Raw genomic sequence first — 17,241 nt, 5'->3', positions numbered from 1 at the left:
CTTCTAGCTAGAAAATTATGATAGCTAATGGTTGCGCAGTAGATTGTTCATTACTTTCAACATTTGTAAATGCATCAGATAACCATCTATATAAATCAATGCACTTCATAATTCAGTAAAAAATCTGTAGCTTTATCTATGAAATCATCTTCTACATTAGTTTCTCCAATTTGACAACAGACTAACTTCAGCATCAAATAAGCAAACCTGTGAAAGGAAATATTAAAAAAAAAGGAAAAAAAAAAAAAAAAAAGACCCTCAAAAAAGTCACAGAATTTCCCCTGGGGAAAAGGGCAGAAAAATCTACACGTAATTATGCTAGTCACATTGCTTAATAAGCTTGTGCAAGTAATTTGGATGCTGTGGAGATGGAGATTGCAGAAGAACCTGATTAGAATAAAATAACATTAATTAAGCCCCATAATATCCTGAAAGATAGGCAAGTGATATGCCTTTACAGAGATGGCACAAATTGACTTGTTCAGTGTCACACCACCTCAGGGGGATGATAATTTCCAATGAACTAGCCTACAGCTTTCAGGTGGGCTTCATTTGGGGGATACACAAAAGTTCCATCTTCTCCTGAAGAAGAAAGGAAAATATCTTTTGTTTCTCATTAGTCATATTGCTGAAATATCTTTACTGCCCTCTGGCGTGCATTTCAGCAGTAAATATATGCATAAAATGAATGATAATTGGCATTGATCTGAATACAACTGCTTCAGTTCATTTTTCTGACTACTTCTAAACAAACCCTCAATGTCCTAGGACAAACAGGAGATACAATTCACATCTCCATGGTATTTATTGACTCCAAGTGTCAGTTTAAAAGGTAGGTCTCAGCAACTACTCTAAATATAAACACTAATACAAAATACAGAATTTTGCTTTCTGTTGCTTCAATTGGCACTGTGAATCCAGTTCTCCTCCCCTCTAGGAGTCCTTCTTGTGTGACTCCAATAATGCTATCAGAGCCTCTCCTGTTTGACTTAATGCTACTGTAATTCTGCACTCAAAAAAAGTCAACCAAAAAATCCTCCTTCACCATTTCCACCTCCATTTCATCTCTTCCTCCTTTAACATATCCATTTCACCTCTTCCTCCTTTAACACAAAGAGGTTTTACAGGAATAAGCAGTATGATCAGTGTGCACTGTGTTTCTCCCACTGCTGAAAACTTCAGTCATCCCTTCCTTGCCCACTCAAGGACTCCACAAGGACTCTTAGGCTACAGTTTCATGTTATTCCGTATCTGATATAACTCCTGGTCCCACATACTCACATTGTATCTAGCAAGTAAATGGCCTCAGGGAAATCAAAAGAGTAATCTGAACCAGGAGAAAGCTATTCAATTTTATGTCTGGGTGATGCTTCCGTCATATCAGTGACTGTCACAGCTGGCAACTGTGTGATTGTGAGATTTTATGCAAAGGAGGCTGCATGAGGAGTTCCTTGGGGAGAAGAAGTGGGAACTTTTGTCAGCAGCCCAATGTGACACTGAATCAGCTGTAACAGCAAATTTGCCTCTCAAATTCTCTGTGACCTGATCAAGCCTGAAGTCAAGTTCTGAGCCCCCCAGTAAAAGACAGATGTTGACATACCAGAGTGACTCCAGCAGAGAGCTACCAAGATGATCAGGAGGACAGAGCACGTGATGCACTGGGAGAGACCAAGAGAACTGGGTTTGTTCAGCCTTCAGAAAGCTTTGGCAGGATCTTACTGCTGTCTAAAACTATCTAACGAGAAGATGTAGATAACGCAGAGCCAAGCTCTTCTGCGGGGTGAACAGCAGATGGACAAAATGCAACAGATACAAGTTGAAATATGCAATGTTCCAATGTAATACACGGAATTTCTTCCCCATCCCCCACTCCCTCTTTTTTTTTTTTTTTTACACCATGAGAGTGGTCAAGCACTATAACATGTTGTCTGCAGAGGCTGTAAAATCTCCATACTTGGAGATACTCAAAACTCAACTGGACACAGCCCTGAGCATCACGCTCTTGTTGAAGCTGCTTTGAGCAGAGGGCTGGACTAGATGAACTCCAGAAGTCTCTTCCAACATACATGAGTCTGATTTTATTAAGGCATCAACCCTTTTCAAATAATTACTCCAAAATGATTCCTATAGCATTTTCCTTTGGAAAAAAAAGAGACTAGAATTTGAATTCCAAAACGCAAAGGACTGCAATTTGCAGTAGTATAGCATAGTTTTTTATTTTTTAGTAACAACATATAATCGTATTCAGGAAAATATTACTTTTGTATCACCCCCCAGCAAGTGACTGAATAAACAGCTTTGGGACATCATTACTGAGCTGAGACATTTCAAATGGCACGTGCTGATCCACAAACCACTACCTCTCATAGCTGATCAAAAACATCAGGCCTCCTTGCATGATCAGAACTACTGGATCTGCCCCTTACTGAATTCTGATCACAGCAAAGCATGGGCAAACTCGCCCATTTGGGCAGATGCTGCCAGCTACCACTAGCCAGATGTGAAAGACTGTGGTTCCTGAACAGGATCAGCTTGAGAGGCCTAGAGTTGTAGCTTGCTGGCAGAACCCTAAAGCGTAATATTGTCTCTGTAAATAACAGGTTGTCTCTCAGCAACTGAGTCTTAAAGCTCACTGAGAAGGAAGCCAGATATCAGTGCATGCCAGTCACAAAAAGCCAAATCTCAGCTACCTGAAAAGTAGCATGAGTTGTCAGCCAAGATCAACTAAATTCAGTAATTCAGGAATTATATTTCCCCACTGCCCTCTCTCATATAGCAATAATTTAGCTGCAAATAAAACAACAAACAGTGTTTTCCATCAATGCTGAGGAAGCTGCATTAAAGCACCAATCAAAATTCCTTTATGAATAAAGAGGAAAAAAGTAACATTCTGGAAAGCAAGAGTAACCTCAATTTTTCAATCTACTGGTACCAATAATCCTGCATGCTTTAACCTGCCATTTTGGTATGTTTTCAAGAGGCTATGCTGACTTCATTGTAAAAACTATTCTCTATTATCGCTACAGGTAACATCTTAACTTAGAACTAGAGCTAATCGTTGCACTTAAAGCCATGATATCTAACTGTCCAAAACTACCTCAAGTGAAAAACCAACATACTATGAAACAAAAGAAACTATGCAAAGACATTTGATTGGGAGCTAAAAGACGATAAATGCAGTGGTATTATTCCAGGTTACTGACACCAAGAATCAGACTCTGACTCACACGGTAGCATGCTCATCACACAGCTGAAGAAGCAGTTACCAGGCAAACCTCCAGTCCACTTTGCCCACGGCAAAATGTACTGTGAATAGCACATCCCTACAGTTTCTGCAACAGAATGCTAAAAATCTTCAACAGCTTACTTCCAGAGATCAGCCTGAAAACTCTGGAAGTTGCTCCACAAGCCATTCAGCTGACAAGAACTGAAATCTCTCAGAAAAAATAAATAGGTATGGGTGGTAACCGCTTCAGCCATGCTGTTTAAATTCTTAATTCAAATCTTTTTTAATCCTGGACAACTTCCATCCACCGAGTTTCAATACACCAGGGTAGAGGAGTAAGAACCGCCAGCCCAGCTGAGCGAGGCCAGCCACACAACAAAGCAAGCAAACGCCAAGAGCAGGAGCAGCAACAGCACTGCGGGGCCCATACCTCCCCGCCCGCAGCACCGGCGCTGGCCCAGCCGCCGCTCCCGCCGCCTGCCAGCGCCGGCCTTCAGCTTCCAGCACTGCGTCACCTCTGATTCTCGACCTGCGTGCGCTAACAGCGCTTAGGTCAGAAACCACCTCTTCGCTTAAGAGACACGGTGAAGACAAGAATTTTAAAAACTTGTTATTTGTATGTTTTGAATGTGTGACAAAAAAATCTAACAAAAGAAGGGAAAGGTAAGGAAGTTTTTTGACAAGCTGCAGGCCAAGGCTTGCACGACAGGGCTCTGCCTCACACACGGCGCGGCAGCCCCCAGGGTAGGGGCCGTCAGGCGGGGCTCCTTCCCGCCCCCCGGGAGCGGCGGCGGCGGGGCAGACGCTACTTACAGCCCTGGTCTCGTACAGCACCAGCTTCTGCACTGAGCTGATCATGGGGGCGGCGGCGGCCGCCGCGGGCATGGCGGCTGCGCAGGGCTCGGGCCTCACCCCGGCCCCAAGGCACGGCGGGGGCAGGAGGGGCAGGGGAGCTGCCCGCCAGCAGCCGAGGGAGCAGCCGAGCTCCTGCCGGAGAGGGGGACACGCACACGCACACAGCAGGACTCAGAACCAACCCCAACCGCCCACTGCCGGGACGGGTGGAAGCCGGAAGTGGCGGCACGCCACCGCGCAGGCGCGCCCACGGCCGGGCGAGAGAGAGCGCCTGCGCCGCCGCCTAACGGTGGAGCCGCGTCACGCGTGGCCCCTCAGCAGAGCGGCACCCGGCGCGGCGGGGGCGGGTCGCCGGGGCGGGCGAGTTGGCGGCGCCGTCAGCCGCCGCTCCCGCCGGGGCCCGCTCGTTGAGGGGTGCGGCGCGCCACTGCCACTTGCGGGCGGCTCCGTCGGCAGGGTCAGCACCAGGAACAGCTCCGAGCTCCCCTCCCCGCCCTGCCGCCCGCGGGAACCCCAGCGGCCGCTCCCTGCGCGGGGTGGGCGTTCCCACCTCCGTCCTCCTCCCGAGGGGGCGGGGCGAAGGGAAGGGGGCGGTGCTCTTCGGTTGCCCGGGTTACGAGGGTACACAAGCCGGTGGTACAGGGTGCGCGCGGCGGGCGTTGCGCCCTCACTCTGTCCCCTCCCTCAACGTAAGTGTCCCCCTCCCCCCCCCCCCCCCCCCGCCTCCCGCCCCGTCCCTGAGGGGCGCCGACCGGGGGGATCCTCTTGGCGCTGCCGGTCAGGCTGGGGGGGGGGGAAACAAGGCCCCGCCAGGTATTTAGTCGGGGCAGAAAGTTTGGTTTATTTCTTTGGTTTGGTTGGGGTGGGGTTTGTAGTTGGGAAATTGCGTCGTAATTGTACAGGTTTGGCAAGGAGCGAAACTGCCGGGAATGTCCGGTGAAGTTCAGCCAGTGAGTTTCTGTGAGAGGAATGGAGGGTTGGTTTGCGTGTAGTGGGTTTTTTTAATATTAAAATACTGTCCCTATCATTCATCAGGTCTTAGAATGTTTCAGTTTGATGTTTCAAAACAAGCTTTTTCAGATTTTCATCCTGAAGTAGAATTTTTTAATTTTAAAATGACTGAGGAGGCAGGAAGGGGTGAGACTTAAGTGGCCCCCTAAAATAAGTGAGGTTTTGTTTTTGTCTTCTTCAAACCATGCTTCTTCAAGCTCCTCACCTTTTTGGACTCCATTTGTTGGAAAGACCCCCCCCCATCTTTTCCTCCAGCTTACCTTCATTAGAAACTTGTTTCTGTTTCACTTTGCATAGTGCTGGGTGTGCAATCTCTGGCAGTCCTGGAAGGGCTGGGAATTGTGAGAGGGTTACAGAACTGATCGTGAACTGTGATTGAATTCTGCAAAGCTTTATTCGTGTACCTAGCTGTGGACGCAGCAAGTAGTTCCATTGACCATGATGGGGCTCTTCTGTGTCTGAAGCTCACAAGCGAAAGGCTTAGCAGGGCCATGGTCCGTTTCAGGGACCAGAGAGTAGTTACAACTGTGTGGCAATTGGCACAGGAAGGAAAAGGCGATAGAACAATGATATGCTGTTTAAAAAAGAGCTACAAGCAGTTTGAGAGTCAGGAAGAAGTCATTATCAGCATCCATATAGTTGTAGCTGGGGACCAGGAGTGGTTCTGACAACCTCTTATTTTTCAGAAGCAACTCTTCTCTTAGTAATGGGTGCATTGTGTATGTTCTCTAAATGCTTTTTCTTCTTATAACAGCTTTTGTTACAAAGCGATTGACCTTGTATTACATTATTATTCAGCTCCATTTTTAAGTATGTGTCATTTTACTCATATGTAAGCTACTGCATTTTATAAATGCTTTTTTTTTTCTCCCAGTCTTAGATAATTTATGGCTTCACAAGAGGAAAAACAAACTCAGCCCTTTGCAGACATCTTTGATGAAGATGAAGCTGAAAAATCCTTTCTGTTGTCTAAACCCACTTGCTTAATTGTCCTTGGAAAGCCAGTAAGATGTCTGATAGAAGTTTTTTCTTCAGATAGCCTGTTAACAATTTTACTTTTCCTTTAAAAACTTCAGTTTAGTGATGCTGCTAAAAAAAATCAAAGATCTAGTTTTTTATCTTTTCCACTTTGCAAATCCTGCAGAGTGTGGTAAAGATTCTGGTCTCATTAATGAGGCCAATTTTTGGACTGAGTGACCAGTCAATTACAATTAGAAGTGTTATTACTGTAATTAAAATTCACATGTTGCTCAAAAATTTTCTTCTATTTTCACATGGGCAACTGGATTGTTTTTATGTTATTTCAGTATTATAATTTTTAAAAAACTTGACAGATTAAAGACATGAATAGGCATAAAAGAACCGTCAGGTTAGTGTACTGACTTATAGACATGCAATGAGATATTAAATATTTAAATTAACTTTGACATAATTATATGCCATATGTGTGGGAATAACAAATTCATCAAGGTGTCCTGATAAGGAGATTTGTACTATATTTTTACTACAAGGTCTCTCTTCTTCTCAAATTACCTTCTATCACATTATTATTCAGTTCCATTTTTAAGTATGTGTCATTTTACATATATGTAAGTTACTGTATTTTATAAAAAGCTTTTTTTTTTTTTCCTGGCCTCCTTTACTTAGGAAAATTTGATGGTTTATAATTATAGACTTCTCAGATTTCTTTTTCCCAAATGTAGGAGACTCTATGGGTGGTTTAACATTAGTGCATTAGTTTGCTGAAGAGGGTTCTTTTTTGGTGCAAGTTTGCCTTATGTCTTATACTGAATCTGGTATGCACTGAAACACACCACTGGTGCCCTGAAAGCTGCTTTCCTTTTGAACATTGCAGTTGCCCATGAAAGGTGCCTTCAGAGCATGCGACTTCCAGTGTGAACACACAGTCCTCTAGCAGCTGCATTGGTGTGTGATTCCGTTAGATACCACAACAGAGCCTGAAATGACCATGTGGAAATCTGCTTTGTGCTGCCTAGCTGGTAGAAAGATAAATGGTTTGCATCTAGAACTCGCAATCAACCCAAACTTCATTGCCAGTTGATCCTCCAAATCAAGTCCCAAATCAATGCCGTAGTGCTATGTTTCCTTTCTTCAAAGACTTTCAGGAGGCTGGCAGGCTCCCGGTCCCTAACGTTTGGACAGGTCTGCATCCTTTCCTACTCCTTGGCTCCAGTTGCTGGGTAGCGCTTGGCTGCAAATCTGTACATCTGACCAGACTGAGAAAGAAGGCAGGGTAGTGTTCTGCAAGTGGAAGAGATGCAAACATCAGAGTGCGATTGTATAAGGTGATAGCCGATGAGTGTGCCCTGTGCTCAGCATGAGACCTGAAAGAGTGCATTCAGCTCAGTAGAAAACTACAGTGGACTGGCTCGCCTAGTTTTAAACAAACATCAAGTTTCTAACCTTACATGAAAAAGGTAGCTTTGTATTTTTATAGACCAAACCAGTATGAAATACTCATTGAAAGACAATGCAAAAAAGGTATAAGAAATAAATATTCTCATCTGAAATCATTGCCTTCACTAATTGCTTGATATTAATACAAGTTTTAACAAAGGGTTGAAATTGCACAGGCCTGGCCAAGAGGGCAGGGAATTAAATATTCTATTTTTATGATAATGTCTTTTAATTATATGGCTGATGTGTAGAGCATCTATCTTAAGATATTTATTTTAAGTTTAAAACATAGTGTCATTAAAGCAGAACCAAATACATACATTCTCATCACACCTGTAAGATGTAAGATATAAGGTATGAGTAGGCTGGAGTATTTGCTGGTATGCTGTTAACTGGAAATGTGATTTATTTGTGTTTTTTTACTATTTTTAATCATAAAATTTATCTAGGGCAAACAGACTGTCAAAAAAAGGTCTTTTTGTATGCCTTTGAAAAAAGGGTATAATGCTAAGAGTGGAAGATGGTGAGTTTTGCAAAGTCCCATTCAGGTAGCTGTGCTCTTAGAGACCTCATTACTCTTGGTTATGTTGGTTCCTCAGGATTCATGTAAGTGAGAAGATAAACATTTTGTCAGTATCTAAACCAGATTTGTGGACAGGGGCAGTTTTTACGTATTCATTGTTTCAGCCAAAGAATACTGTCCCTGTGTATCTTACTCAGAAACAGCCGAACAGGTTTGCATCATAATTTGCTTTGAGACTGCAGATAATAAATTTCAGTCCTGAAGAGCTTCTCATAGGAATTTACGGGCAAATCATAGCTAAGTTTTAGATAGAGTTACTCAGAAACGAAGTCAGTGTAATTACTTTGGAAATAATTAACTGCAAAGGACAGTAACAGTATATTAGCAATGCTAGGCAGTATAAAATAGAGGATGGTATTAAAAAGAGTGTTTGTGTTTGCCCAGTGCATAACTCAGAGGTCCTAATCCCAATAGTAGCTTTTAATTGGTTTTATCATATGAAAATATATTCTCTATTGTGTAATATGTTTGGGTTTTTTTTTTTCCTTCTGCCTGTTTTTCTTTTAAAAGTGTATTTTTCATTTTAAGGGTTCTGGGAAGAAAACATTAGCTAGAAAACTAGCGCAAATATGGAAATGCATTTTCATCGAAGGTAAACGTACACTATCTTTCTAACATTGCATTGGCTTCATAATATCTTTTGGTTTAGAATATCCTCGCTGTTCCCTGTAATTCAAAATGACGTGTTTCTGATTGCAATAAAGACTACTGATAAGGAGTAAGTAACCATTTTGCCAGAAATGGAATTGCTGAATAATGGCCTTTTAGTTATAGAGAGTTCAAGTTCTAGTCCCAGTCCTGTAAGGTGATTCATGTGACCCTTCTTGTTCACATAGAGGCAACTCATTCAACTCCAGAGAGCACAGAGATTTTTCCAATCCTCCATGAAAAAACAAGAGGATCTTTCCTTTCTGTTTGTGCAGTGCCTAAAACAAGGGAGGATGTACTCCAGGAAACAGAAGCATAGCTTTTGTATCAGTATAAGTAATAATGTAAGGAATGGGAGCTGGCACTTTCAAACTTCTAAAACAAAAATACCTGATGGCTTATTTTGGAAGATGTAGTTAATTTCTCCCACCATGCATTTACTGGAATAAAAGATATCATTTCATTTTCTAAGCTATCCAGCTCCATTTCTGACAGTCTCTCTCATCAAAGATTTTTTAAGATCTGTAGAGTAAAAGCTATTACTTAAAACATTTTCTTACTCCCTATCAACACATTGCTAGCGAGTTTGAGGTTTTGTTTTTTTTTTTCATTTCGAGGCATCTCAGCAAGAAATGTAGGTTTTTGTAGGTTCCTACAAAAAATAATTCTCTGGCAGTTTTCTTTTGTACTGAGTATGTCAGCAGTAACTACGAAAAATTAAAAATCTGTAATTTTTTTAAAGCCCTGGTTGTATTTTTGTATTTGTGACATTATAATTCACAAATCTTGATTCATTCACTTAAGTTTTATGAAAAAAGAAAACTTTTCCACCAGATTTGTCCTACGAGTTTGAAAGTCAATGTAATCTTCTTAAGTAGAAGAAAAGAATATAATAACCTTAACTATGAAGCAATTTCTTGAGTGCCTCTTTGGGGACACCAAATTATAAATCTGATTTTATGGTATATATGTGTACAGTTGTTCTGATTATGAACTATTTACGTATCGATTTGCATCACACTTTTTCTTTTGAATGTGCCTCCTGGTATTTTTTATTTTCCTAATAAAAGCTCCCTTAGTGGACGGTGTAATACTTCATATTGCTGTGAATACACAGGATATATTCATTTATCAAATGAAGTATCTTTATCTTATATGGAAGATTTGGGATTATAATATGGTAAAATTCAGTTTTAATAAAATGGGGTTTTGACTCATGTAAATATAGAATTCTTAATTCATAGGATTGCCTAACAAAAAATTAATACCTGGTCCAAAACATAGATCAGACCAAAATCTGAAGGGACCTTAGGAATGTATTTAAGCCAATCCACACTGTTTGAATGTATTTAAACCATTACTGACAAATATCTATCAAATTTGTTTTTAAAAATCTCTAAGCAGTCTATCTCTGTAACACAGTCTTTGCCATTAGAAAGGTTTTTTTAATGATTGATGTAAATCTCACTTACTGCATTTTTATGCCTTATTTCTAGTAGATTCAAAGAATTATTATTTTCTTCTCATGATATTTCTTTTAATCTTCTTTTGTCTAGTATACCCACATATGTGGATACACACACACTTTCCTTCAACTTCTGCTAATAGGTGGTTGTTCCATGGTTTTTTTTTTTCATTTTCCACATCAAAAAAGAAAGAAACAAAGAAATTCAACATACAGAAACATGAATAATATAGCTCAGGAAGGACCTTCAGAGGTCATTGAGTCCAACTTTCCACTCAAAGCAGGGTCAACTAGAGAAGGTTGCTCAGGGCTATGTCCAGTTGAGTCTGGAATATCTCCACGGATGGAAACTCCACCACCTCTCTGGGCAACACTTTTCAATGTTTGACCACCTTCATGATGAAAAATTGCTTCCTAATTACCCCATTGGAATTTTTCATGTTCCTATTTGTGTTTGTTGCTTCCTATCCTGTCTGCACTTCTGTGAAGACAGTGGTTCTGTCTTTGTGCCTTCCCATTAAGTAGTTTTAGACAGCAATAAGAGTTGTCTTCTCCAGGCTGAACAAGGCCAGTTCTTTTGGCTTTTCCTAGTACACTCAACACTTTTCATCACCTTGGTGTCCTCCACTGGACTCACTTCAATGTGTCAATATCTGTCTTGTGCTTTGTTATTTATTTTTAAAAAAGAATCAAAGTTAGAGAATTTTTAAATAGGAAAAATTTTCAGTCTTTTTAACTTGACAAAATACTTTCTATCCATTTATCCAATAATTAGGTCAATACTCATAAATAAAACAAGGCCAGGGTACATGTACAGTGCTGACTTTCAGTTGTCTGTGTTGTTTGGGCCCATGGCAAATAATGCTCTCCCAAACACCCATTCATAGTATGAAAGATAGTATGCATGACAGTCATCATTACTAGTAGGAGCAGTTAGAAAACAGCCACTATGTTCTGGGAAGAAAGATTTTAGCTGTATAGGCACGAGCCACCTGGCTTCAGGACCTTTCCCTGGTCTGATTTATTAATAATACAGGTGTAGCCTTAAGGGTCATTCTTGAATACTTTTGTGTCTGCTTATTTCAATGGTATAGAAGTGTGAAAGACTTCCAGGATCATTCTACTATGATGTCACTGTCCACAGAGGTCAGGACTTTGAATTTGATGGGTGTCAAATTTAGTATTTATTTAATTTTAGATAATTAGACTATATAAGTAGTATGTTTTTAAGGGCTTTTTGAAAAACCCTTAAAGCCCTTTTTTAAAAGCCCTTTAGACACACGACTGTTTTTGTGTGTCTAAACAGTTTTTTCTAAAACTTGCTTTTAAAATTTGGGAAGTGTTTGAGCTCAAATACTCATCTCTGAATTACACAGCAGTAATGCCAATTTGATATATATCAGTAGTTAAAATAATCCTGCACAGCTGATGTTGTGCATTTGTCTGTAGTATGTATAGGGCTAAATTGCAAGGAAAAACTGCTACCCAGACATTGCCAGAAGGCACCAAGTTCTGGATGGACAAAATATAATAATGGCTCTAAATATAATGACTGTTCATTCAAAAGCAGTCTAGTTGCTTGGAGCACACGTACATACACATATGTGTGTGTGTGAATGTATGTATCTCTGCATGTACATGTCTGTATATAAAATCTTTTTTATTAATTATTTTAATTTTATTCTGTCTGATGTGCTTTCTCAGCTTTGGAAGTAATTCAAATGAATATTAATGAAGAAACAGAATATGGGCTCAAGGTAAAGGTCTAATCTTCTAGTAAGTTTTGTCATATTCTTGGCCAACACATTATATAAGACTATGTTTTGCATTTTGCCTTAGTGTCAAGAATTGCTTTTTAAAGGTCAAAGTATTTCTGAAGAACTGGTTACAGAAATGATTCTGAAAAAGATTGAGTCACCAGAAGTTGCTCATTTTGGTAAGTATATTTATATTCTTACAATGAGCTAGCTATAATTTTGACACACTTTGCATCCATTACTGCTTAAATATAATTTATTTTGTATTAGATGGTAGCATCTTTTGTTGTGCTCATGGGGTTGTGGAATGTCCGTAAACTGAGAGTGTATTTAGGGATTAACTTAACAATATGGGAGATCAGAAAGTGTCACACCAATCCTATGTTGTGTTAATTTTGAGAAAATGAATTTGCCCCAAATGGTAACGGTTGTTATGAGACTCATTTGACAATATTATCTGGCTAGAAAAGTTTTAGGATTAAAATACAGATGGTTTTTGCTTGAATACTTCTATAACAACATCATCATCAACTAAACCACCAGCAAAAATACTTTAAACATTTAAAATAATGAAAAACAAGGAAAACATTATTTAAAATGCAAAGTATTACAGTCATTACTTGTTCTTACAACATTGTTTATTCCATTTGCATTTTGTCACTGAGAGGAAGTTAGATGAGAATAGTATTGGTAGTAGTAATACTTCTTTTTGAGGAAAGATTATGTTAATTGAGGCTGTTAAGACTAGTGCTGCAGATCTTGCTAGACTCTGAACCCACTTTCCTGAAGAGAAAACAAATATATTGCTAAGTTGAAAGAAAGTAAAATAAAATGTAGTCTCTTTTTCTGGCGCTGAACTGTATTTGTAATTTCTATTATAGGAGAGAGACAGGTATAGTGCCAAGAAAATGTTACGTTTCTACTGCTCTGAAAAACCAGCATGCTTCTATAAGCTTTCAGTTGCAATAGTTTTTGTTCCTTCTCTTGTCCAAGACTGAACACTTTTGCAAAAGATGCAGCCTTAACTGGTGAAACCAGGCTTTTAAAACAGTAGGCAAAAGACAGAGAAATAGGAAAGAAATGAAAGAAGGAGATGATGAGGACACAAAAAATTGAGGGAATTAGCAGCAGAAATACCAATCTCTTAATCCATATGGCAGGACTTTAGTAACACAGACATCTCTTCAGGCTTTTATCTGATTTCCCCTCTTGGAGTCAGTCTGATGATGAATGACTAAGATGTGTGTATCACAGAGGACCACAGAGATCCTAGAGACTGTAAACATGACTATATAAAGTTGATAAAAGTTTGGTTCTTGTAGCCAAACCATTTTCTATGTTACAGATGCCCCAAAGCAGCAATGAGTAGAATCCTCACTATTTTTTCCTACCAACCAGAATTTGTCTCCAAAAGCAATTTTTGTGCAGTATTTTCTAGTTCTAATCACTTTTTGTTTAGCAACTATCTTAATATAATCCTTGGAAAGCCTTGCAAGGCTTTCAGCAGGAACTAATCAGTCAATTGGCTATTAATTATTCATTAAAGATTTTAGAAACATTGTTGTATGAGAGGCTGAGTTTTTTACTTGTAAATTTTAACATTGTAAAATACAAGTTTCTAAACAGTACACATAATAACAAATTATTTTCAATTATATTCTTCTGACTTAAATAATAAACACATATTATCTTGGGGACTGATGTGTCAGAGCTATTCAGAAGTGCTAAAACAAATCATAATATTTAAAAATTGTAATTCACTAAAAACTTATTTTTTTACTTCTGAAAGCGGTCAGATATGAAGCTTCTAAGCTATTTCTTGAAATAAGCAGTATCTCTCTTTAAAATAACATGGGCACTGAAGGATTGGAAAATAACAAGGATAGTTGTATTTTAGGGCATTGTAGGTTAGAAAATACAGAATTATAACCTCTATGTAGCTGATATGCTTGCTTTTTTTTTTTTTTTAAATCAAGAAAACAATCAGAAATTCCTATCATGTTAAGCTAAATAATATTTGCAAAGGAAAAATCTATGTCATTATCACAGGGGATAACTGCTCAATTAGCGTGATTTAAATCAAATCAGGACCAAAGTTGTTTATTGATTTATTAATGGCAAGTAATTAACTGGCAATCAGTGAACTGGCAGTCAGTGAAGAGGTTCAGTATCAGCCACACAACAAACAAACCACAGTATTAAGCACTTGCCTAATATTAATAAACACCTACAGATTTCTAAACAGCCTCCTAAAACTAATTCAAAGAGTATACTCAAACTTGCATGGTTATGTATGCAAAACCTCTCTTGAAGATGGGTGGAAGTTACAAGCACACATTCCCTTTTCTGAGAATGCATGTTCACCTATTTAAGCACATTTTCTGTTGGAAATGTGAGTGCTCTAGCTCTGTCTGTGTGTGCCATTTCCTACAGCCTACTAATCCACACACCAGTGAGAAAGCTCCCTGTGAGCTCACATACACATACTCAAGGTGTGAGCTCACATACACATACTCGAGGTGTGGGTCGCTGTGTGTTTAAGCCTGTTCTGTCAGTCCAGTAGTTGAAACGCAGGTTACTCGTAGCATCCAACAGGGACGCTGCTCTGCCAGGCCTAGGCAGAAGGTTGTAGTGCTGACACTTTAAACCTGGTTTGGCCGCTGTTCTTTTACCTTCTTCTCACTCTAAGGTCTCTTCCCTCGAGCACAAATTTTAATGCTTCTTTTCAACATGGCTCCTTCTCTCCTCAAAAGTTTCTTGGTAATCCCCTGGTTACTATTGTTCTGGCTGATGGTTGCCTTAGGTAAACTTCATCATTGTTAGTCTCCTCACAAGATTATCGGTTTTGAGGCAAACACTCTCCCAGAGAACAAACAGTTTGGAATAACCTTTTCCCATGTTACACTCCCATGCCTCTCTCATTAGTTGTTATCTGGGATGTGTTGATGAGCAAAGGCTGTGCAGACTCCCCACATCTCACTACCTGTTAAAATTCTCTAAAGGTATCAAGAACTTAGAATCCAAGATTTTCATTCCCTAGAGGAATGACTATACATTATGCTCTCTCTTGTTTATCCTTTTCTATAAATTTTGCATCTATGGATAGTAGCTCCCCAAAGAAGGAGGAATCTTCAGTCATAATACCTCTTGCAAAGACCGCTGCTATGTTTTTCTGCTGCATAGACTTTAATTTAAATGTTATCACATAAAATTCTAAGCATTTGGAGCATGCACCATTTCTCTAAGAGAATATTCTCATTCTTAGGCTAAAAAAATCCACCTGATTCCTGTTTATTCTCTCATTCTGGCCTCATGAATATAGAGTTCCTTGCTATACAGTAGTTCTTACTACACTGCATGCAGCCATTAGTAGTTGCAGTACTCTCCTAGGAACCTGAAGCCATGAGTTCACCTGTGGGGCTGAGTACTCTAATACTAAGAAAAAGGTAGTATCGCCACCATACTTGTCATATATAGTCTGTGTGCCAAAGAGGACTCAGCATTGTGAATCCTGAGTGAATGGCTGCTTACCAAGTTAGGTGCCTCAGTATGCATGCTGTGTGCATGGTGCCTCCTTTTGAGAGGATTTCACATGCAGGAGCACGATGTATCCCAGAGAGATGTTCAAGCTCCCTTTATTGTCCATAGAAGCAAAGACCTTTAAAAATTGTATAAAAAGCCTAGACTCCTAGTTTGAATGCTTTGTATCACAGAGTGGCTACTTTTTGTAACGCCTTTTACAAAGTCTTTTAGTGGCAAAAATGGTCACTATAGGTTGTTACTTTTTAGGCACTACAATACTTGAGCTAGGCACATGAAGCAGGTGGTCTGAGTATGATCTTTAATGTCTAGATATTTCTTATGTTTCTTAACTGAGTTAAACCTTGAGAGTCCAATATCAAGTTGAAAACACTTTTTTTGTCTGTATTTCATTGAAGTAGACATGGGTGCACAATTTTTTTAATAGTGTTTTGTCATGTACATGGTTTAAAATTGCCCCGCTAAATAGATATATTGTTTAAAGGAGATGAGTATAACTAGTCCTATATTTGATATAACCTTCTAAAAGATATATTTATTAAAATGTATTTGGCAGGTTATGTTCTCAGTGGATTTCCTTCTCTCTCAGAGGAATACATGACTGTTTCACAGCAAATAGAGAAAATAAAGAATCTAAAATTAAAACCGGATTTCCTGATTAACATTAAGGTAATGTCATCTTCAGTAAGTTGCTAGTCATTTTCCTAAATATTAGTAGACTCATATGCTGCATAAGTCAAAAGATAATATTTTCCCCTGTACATTTGAGTATAGTATTTATTGAGGAATAATAAATTGTTCTATATTATATTGGAATGGAATGGCGCTAGTTTGTTCCATTACAAGCATTGTTCTTGTAACATAATGAATATTTCCTAAAACTTCAGTAGCAGTTACAGTCTTTGCACCTCTACCAATTAGAAGATACAGGTTTTCAAGAAAAAAACCCACCTTTGAATAACAGGATTATTATGGGATTTTGGATACATGTACATCTGCCATTCATGTATTTCAGGAAGAGACTTTTCACATATGGAAGTTAGAAAGCAAATTGTATTTTTTTTACTCACTAATTGTGAATCTGTTTCTTAGTTATTATTAACTCATTTCATTTACAAATCTCAATTTCTTCATGAGCAGTAATGTGACATACCATGTACTTTACAAAAGTGGCACTCATATAGCCAGAGAAACATAAATTACTGTTAGTGTAAGATTAAGAGGATTTTCTCAATGTAACTTAAAAGAATAGACTTGCTGGCTACATCTATATTAGAAAATAAAACAAGGCAAGAGAAACTCTTCAGACATCAGGCCACTGGTTTGGCAGAACACAGCTGACCTGTCTTGTTAGTCAGAATGGGGTGGTGGTGTCCAAACTGCCCGCTGGGAAAGGCCCTGGGCCTGTGCCACTCTCTAGATTGTGCCCAGCTATTCACCGGGGAGAACACTAGCTGGCCCATGCCAAACTTTGCCAGACTCCATGCAGACAAAGTAACAGCATGTATAATCATGAATAAGGATTCAGGCCCTTCTCCTTGCAATGTTTTATTTATTATCAGCTCGGTTATTTCTGTCTTTTACTCTGAATGTGCAGAATGAGCTGCTGAGACAACTATGAATAATCAGCCTCTGGTGTTATGCTCCATTCTCATTGGGATTTTTATTGCAGTTGTCATATCTATGTGGTTTGTCAGATACTAAACTTCAGTGCGTGGACCTAGTCTATCACTTTGCC

The 17,241-nt window shown here is 39.3% G+C and overlaps 2 protein-coding genes across 4 annotated transcripts in view; one reads left to right on the top strand and one right to left on the bottom strand.

Moving 5' to 3' along the window:
* Positions 1-4,313, bottom strand: part of FIG4 (FIG4 phosphoinositide 5-phosphatase) — a 74,686-nt gene extending 70,373 nt beyond the window's left edge. Inside the window, exon 1 of one of the 3 annotated variants that reach the window (XM_075747862.1) lies at positions 4,040-4,313. In XM_075747862.1, the coding sequence (XP_075603977.1) occupies positions 4,040-4,111 (72 nt within the window). In that variant the 5' untranslated portion in view covers positions 4,112-4,313. The remainder of the gene's footprint in view (positions 1-4,039) is intronic. The other 2 variants (XM_075747861.1, XM_075747865.1) reach the window with 2 other exon arrangements.
* A 107-nt stretch (positions 4,314-4,420) lies between these two features.
* AK9 (adenylate kinase 9) overlaps positions 4,421-17,241 on the top strand; it is a 77,102-nt gene continuing 64,281 nt past the window's right edge. The window contains exons 1-6 of the mRNA XM_075747860.1: positions 4,421-4,770; positions 5,967-6,096; positions 8,622-8,685; positions 11,911-11,963; positions 12,046-12,142; positions 16,060-16,172. Of these exons, the coding sequence (XP_075603975.1) occupies positions 5,980-6,096; positions 8,622-8,685; positions 11,911-11,963; positions 12,046-12,142; positions 16,060-16,172 (444 nt within the window). The 5' untranslated portion in view covers positions 4,421-4,770; positions 5,967-5,979. The remainder of the gene's footprint in view (positions 4,771-5,966; positions 6,097-8,621; positions 8,686-11,910; positions 11,964-12,045; positions 12,143-16,059; positions 16,173-17,241) is intronic.

Source organism: Balearica regulorum, chromosome 3 (assembly GCF_011004875.1).
Source record: "Balearica regulorum gibbericeps isolate bBalReg1 chromosome 3, bBalReg1.pri, whole genome shotgun sequence".
In the NCBI taxonomy this organism is placed as follows: Eukaryota; Metazoa; Chordata; class Aves; order Gruiformes; family Gruidae; genus Balearica; species Balearica regulorum.
The sequence above is the reverse complement of the archived record's forward strand: the minus strand, read 5'-3'. Positions and strand labels throughout refer to the sequence as shown.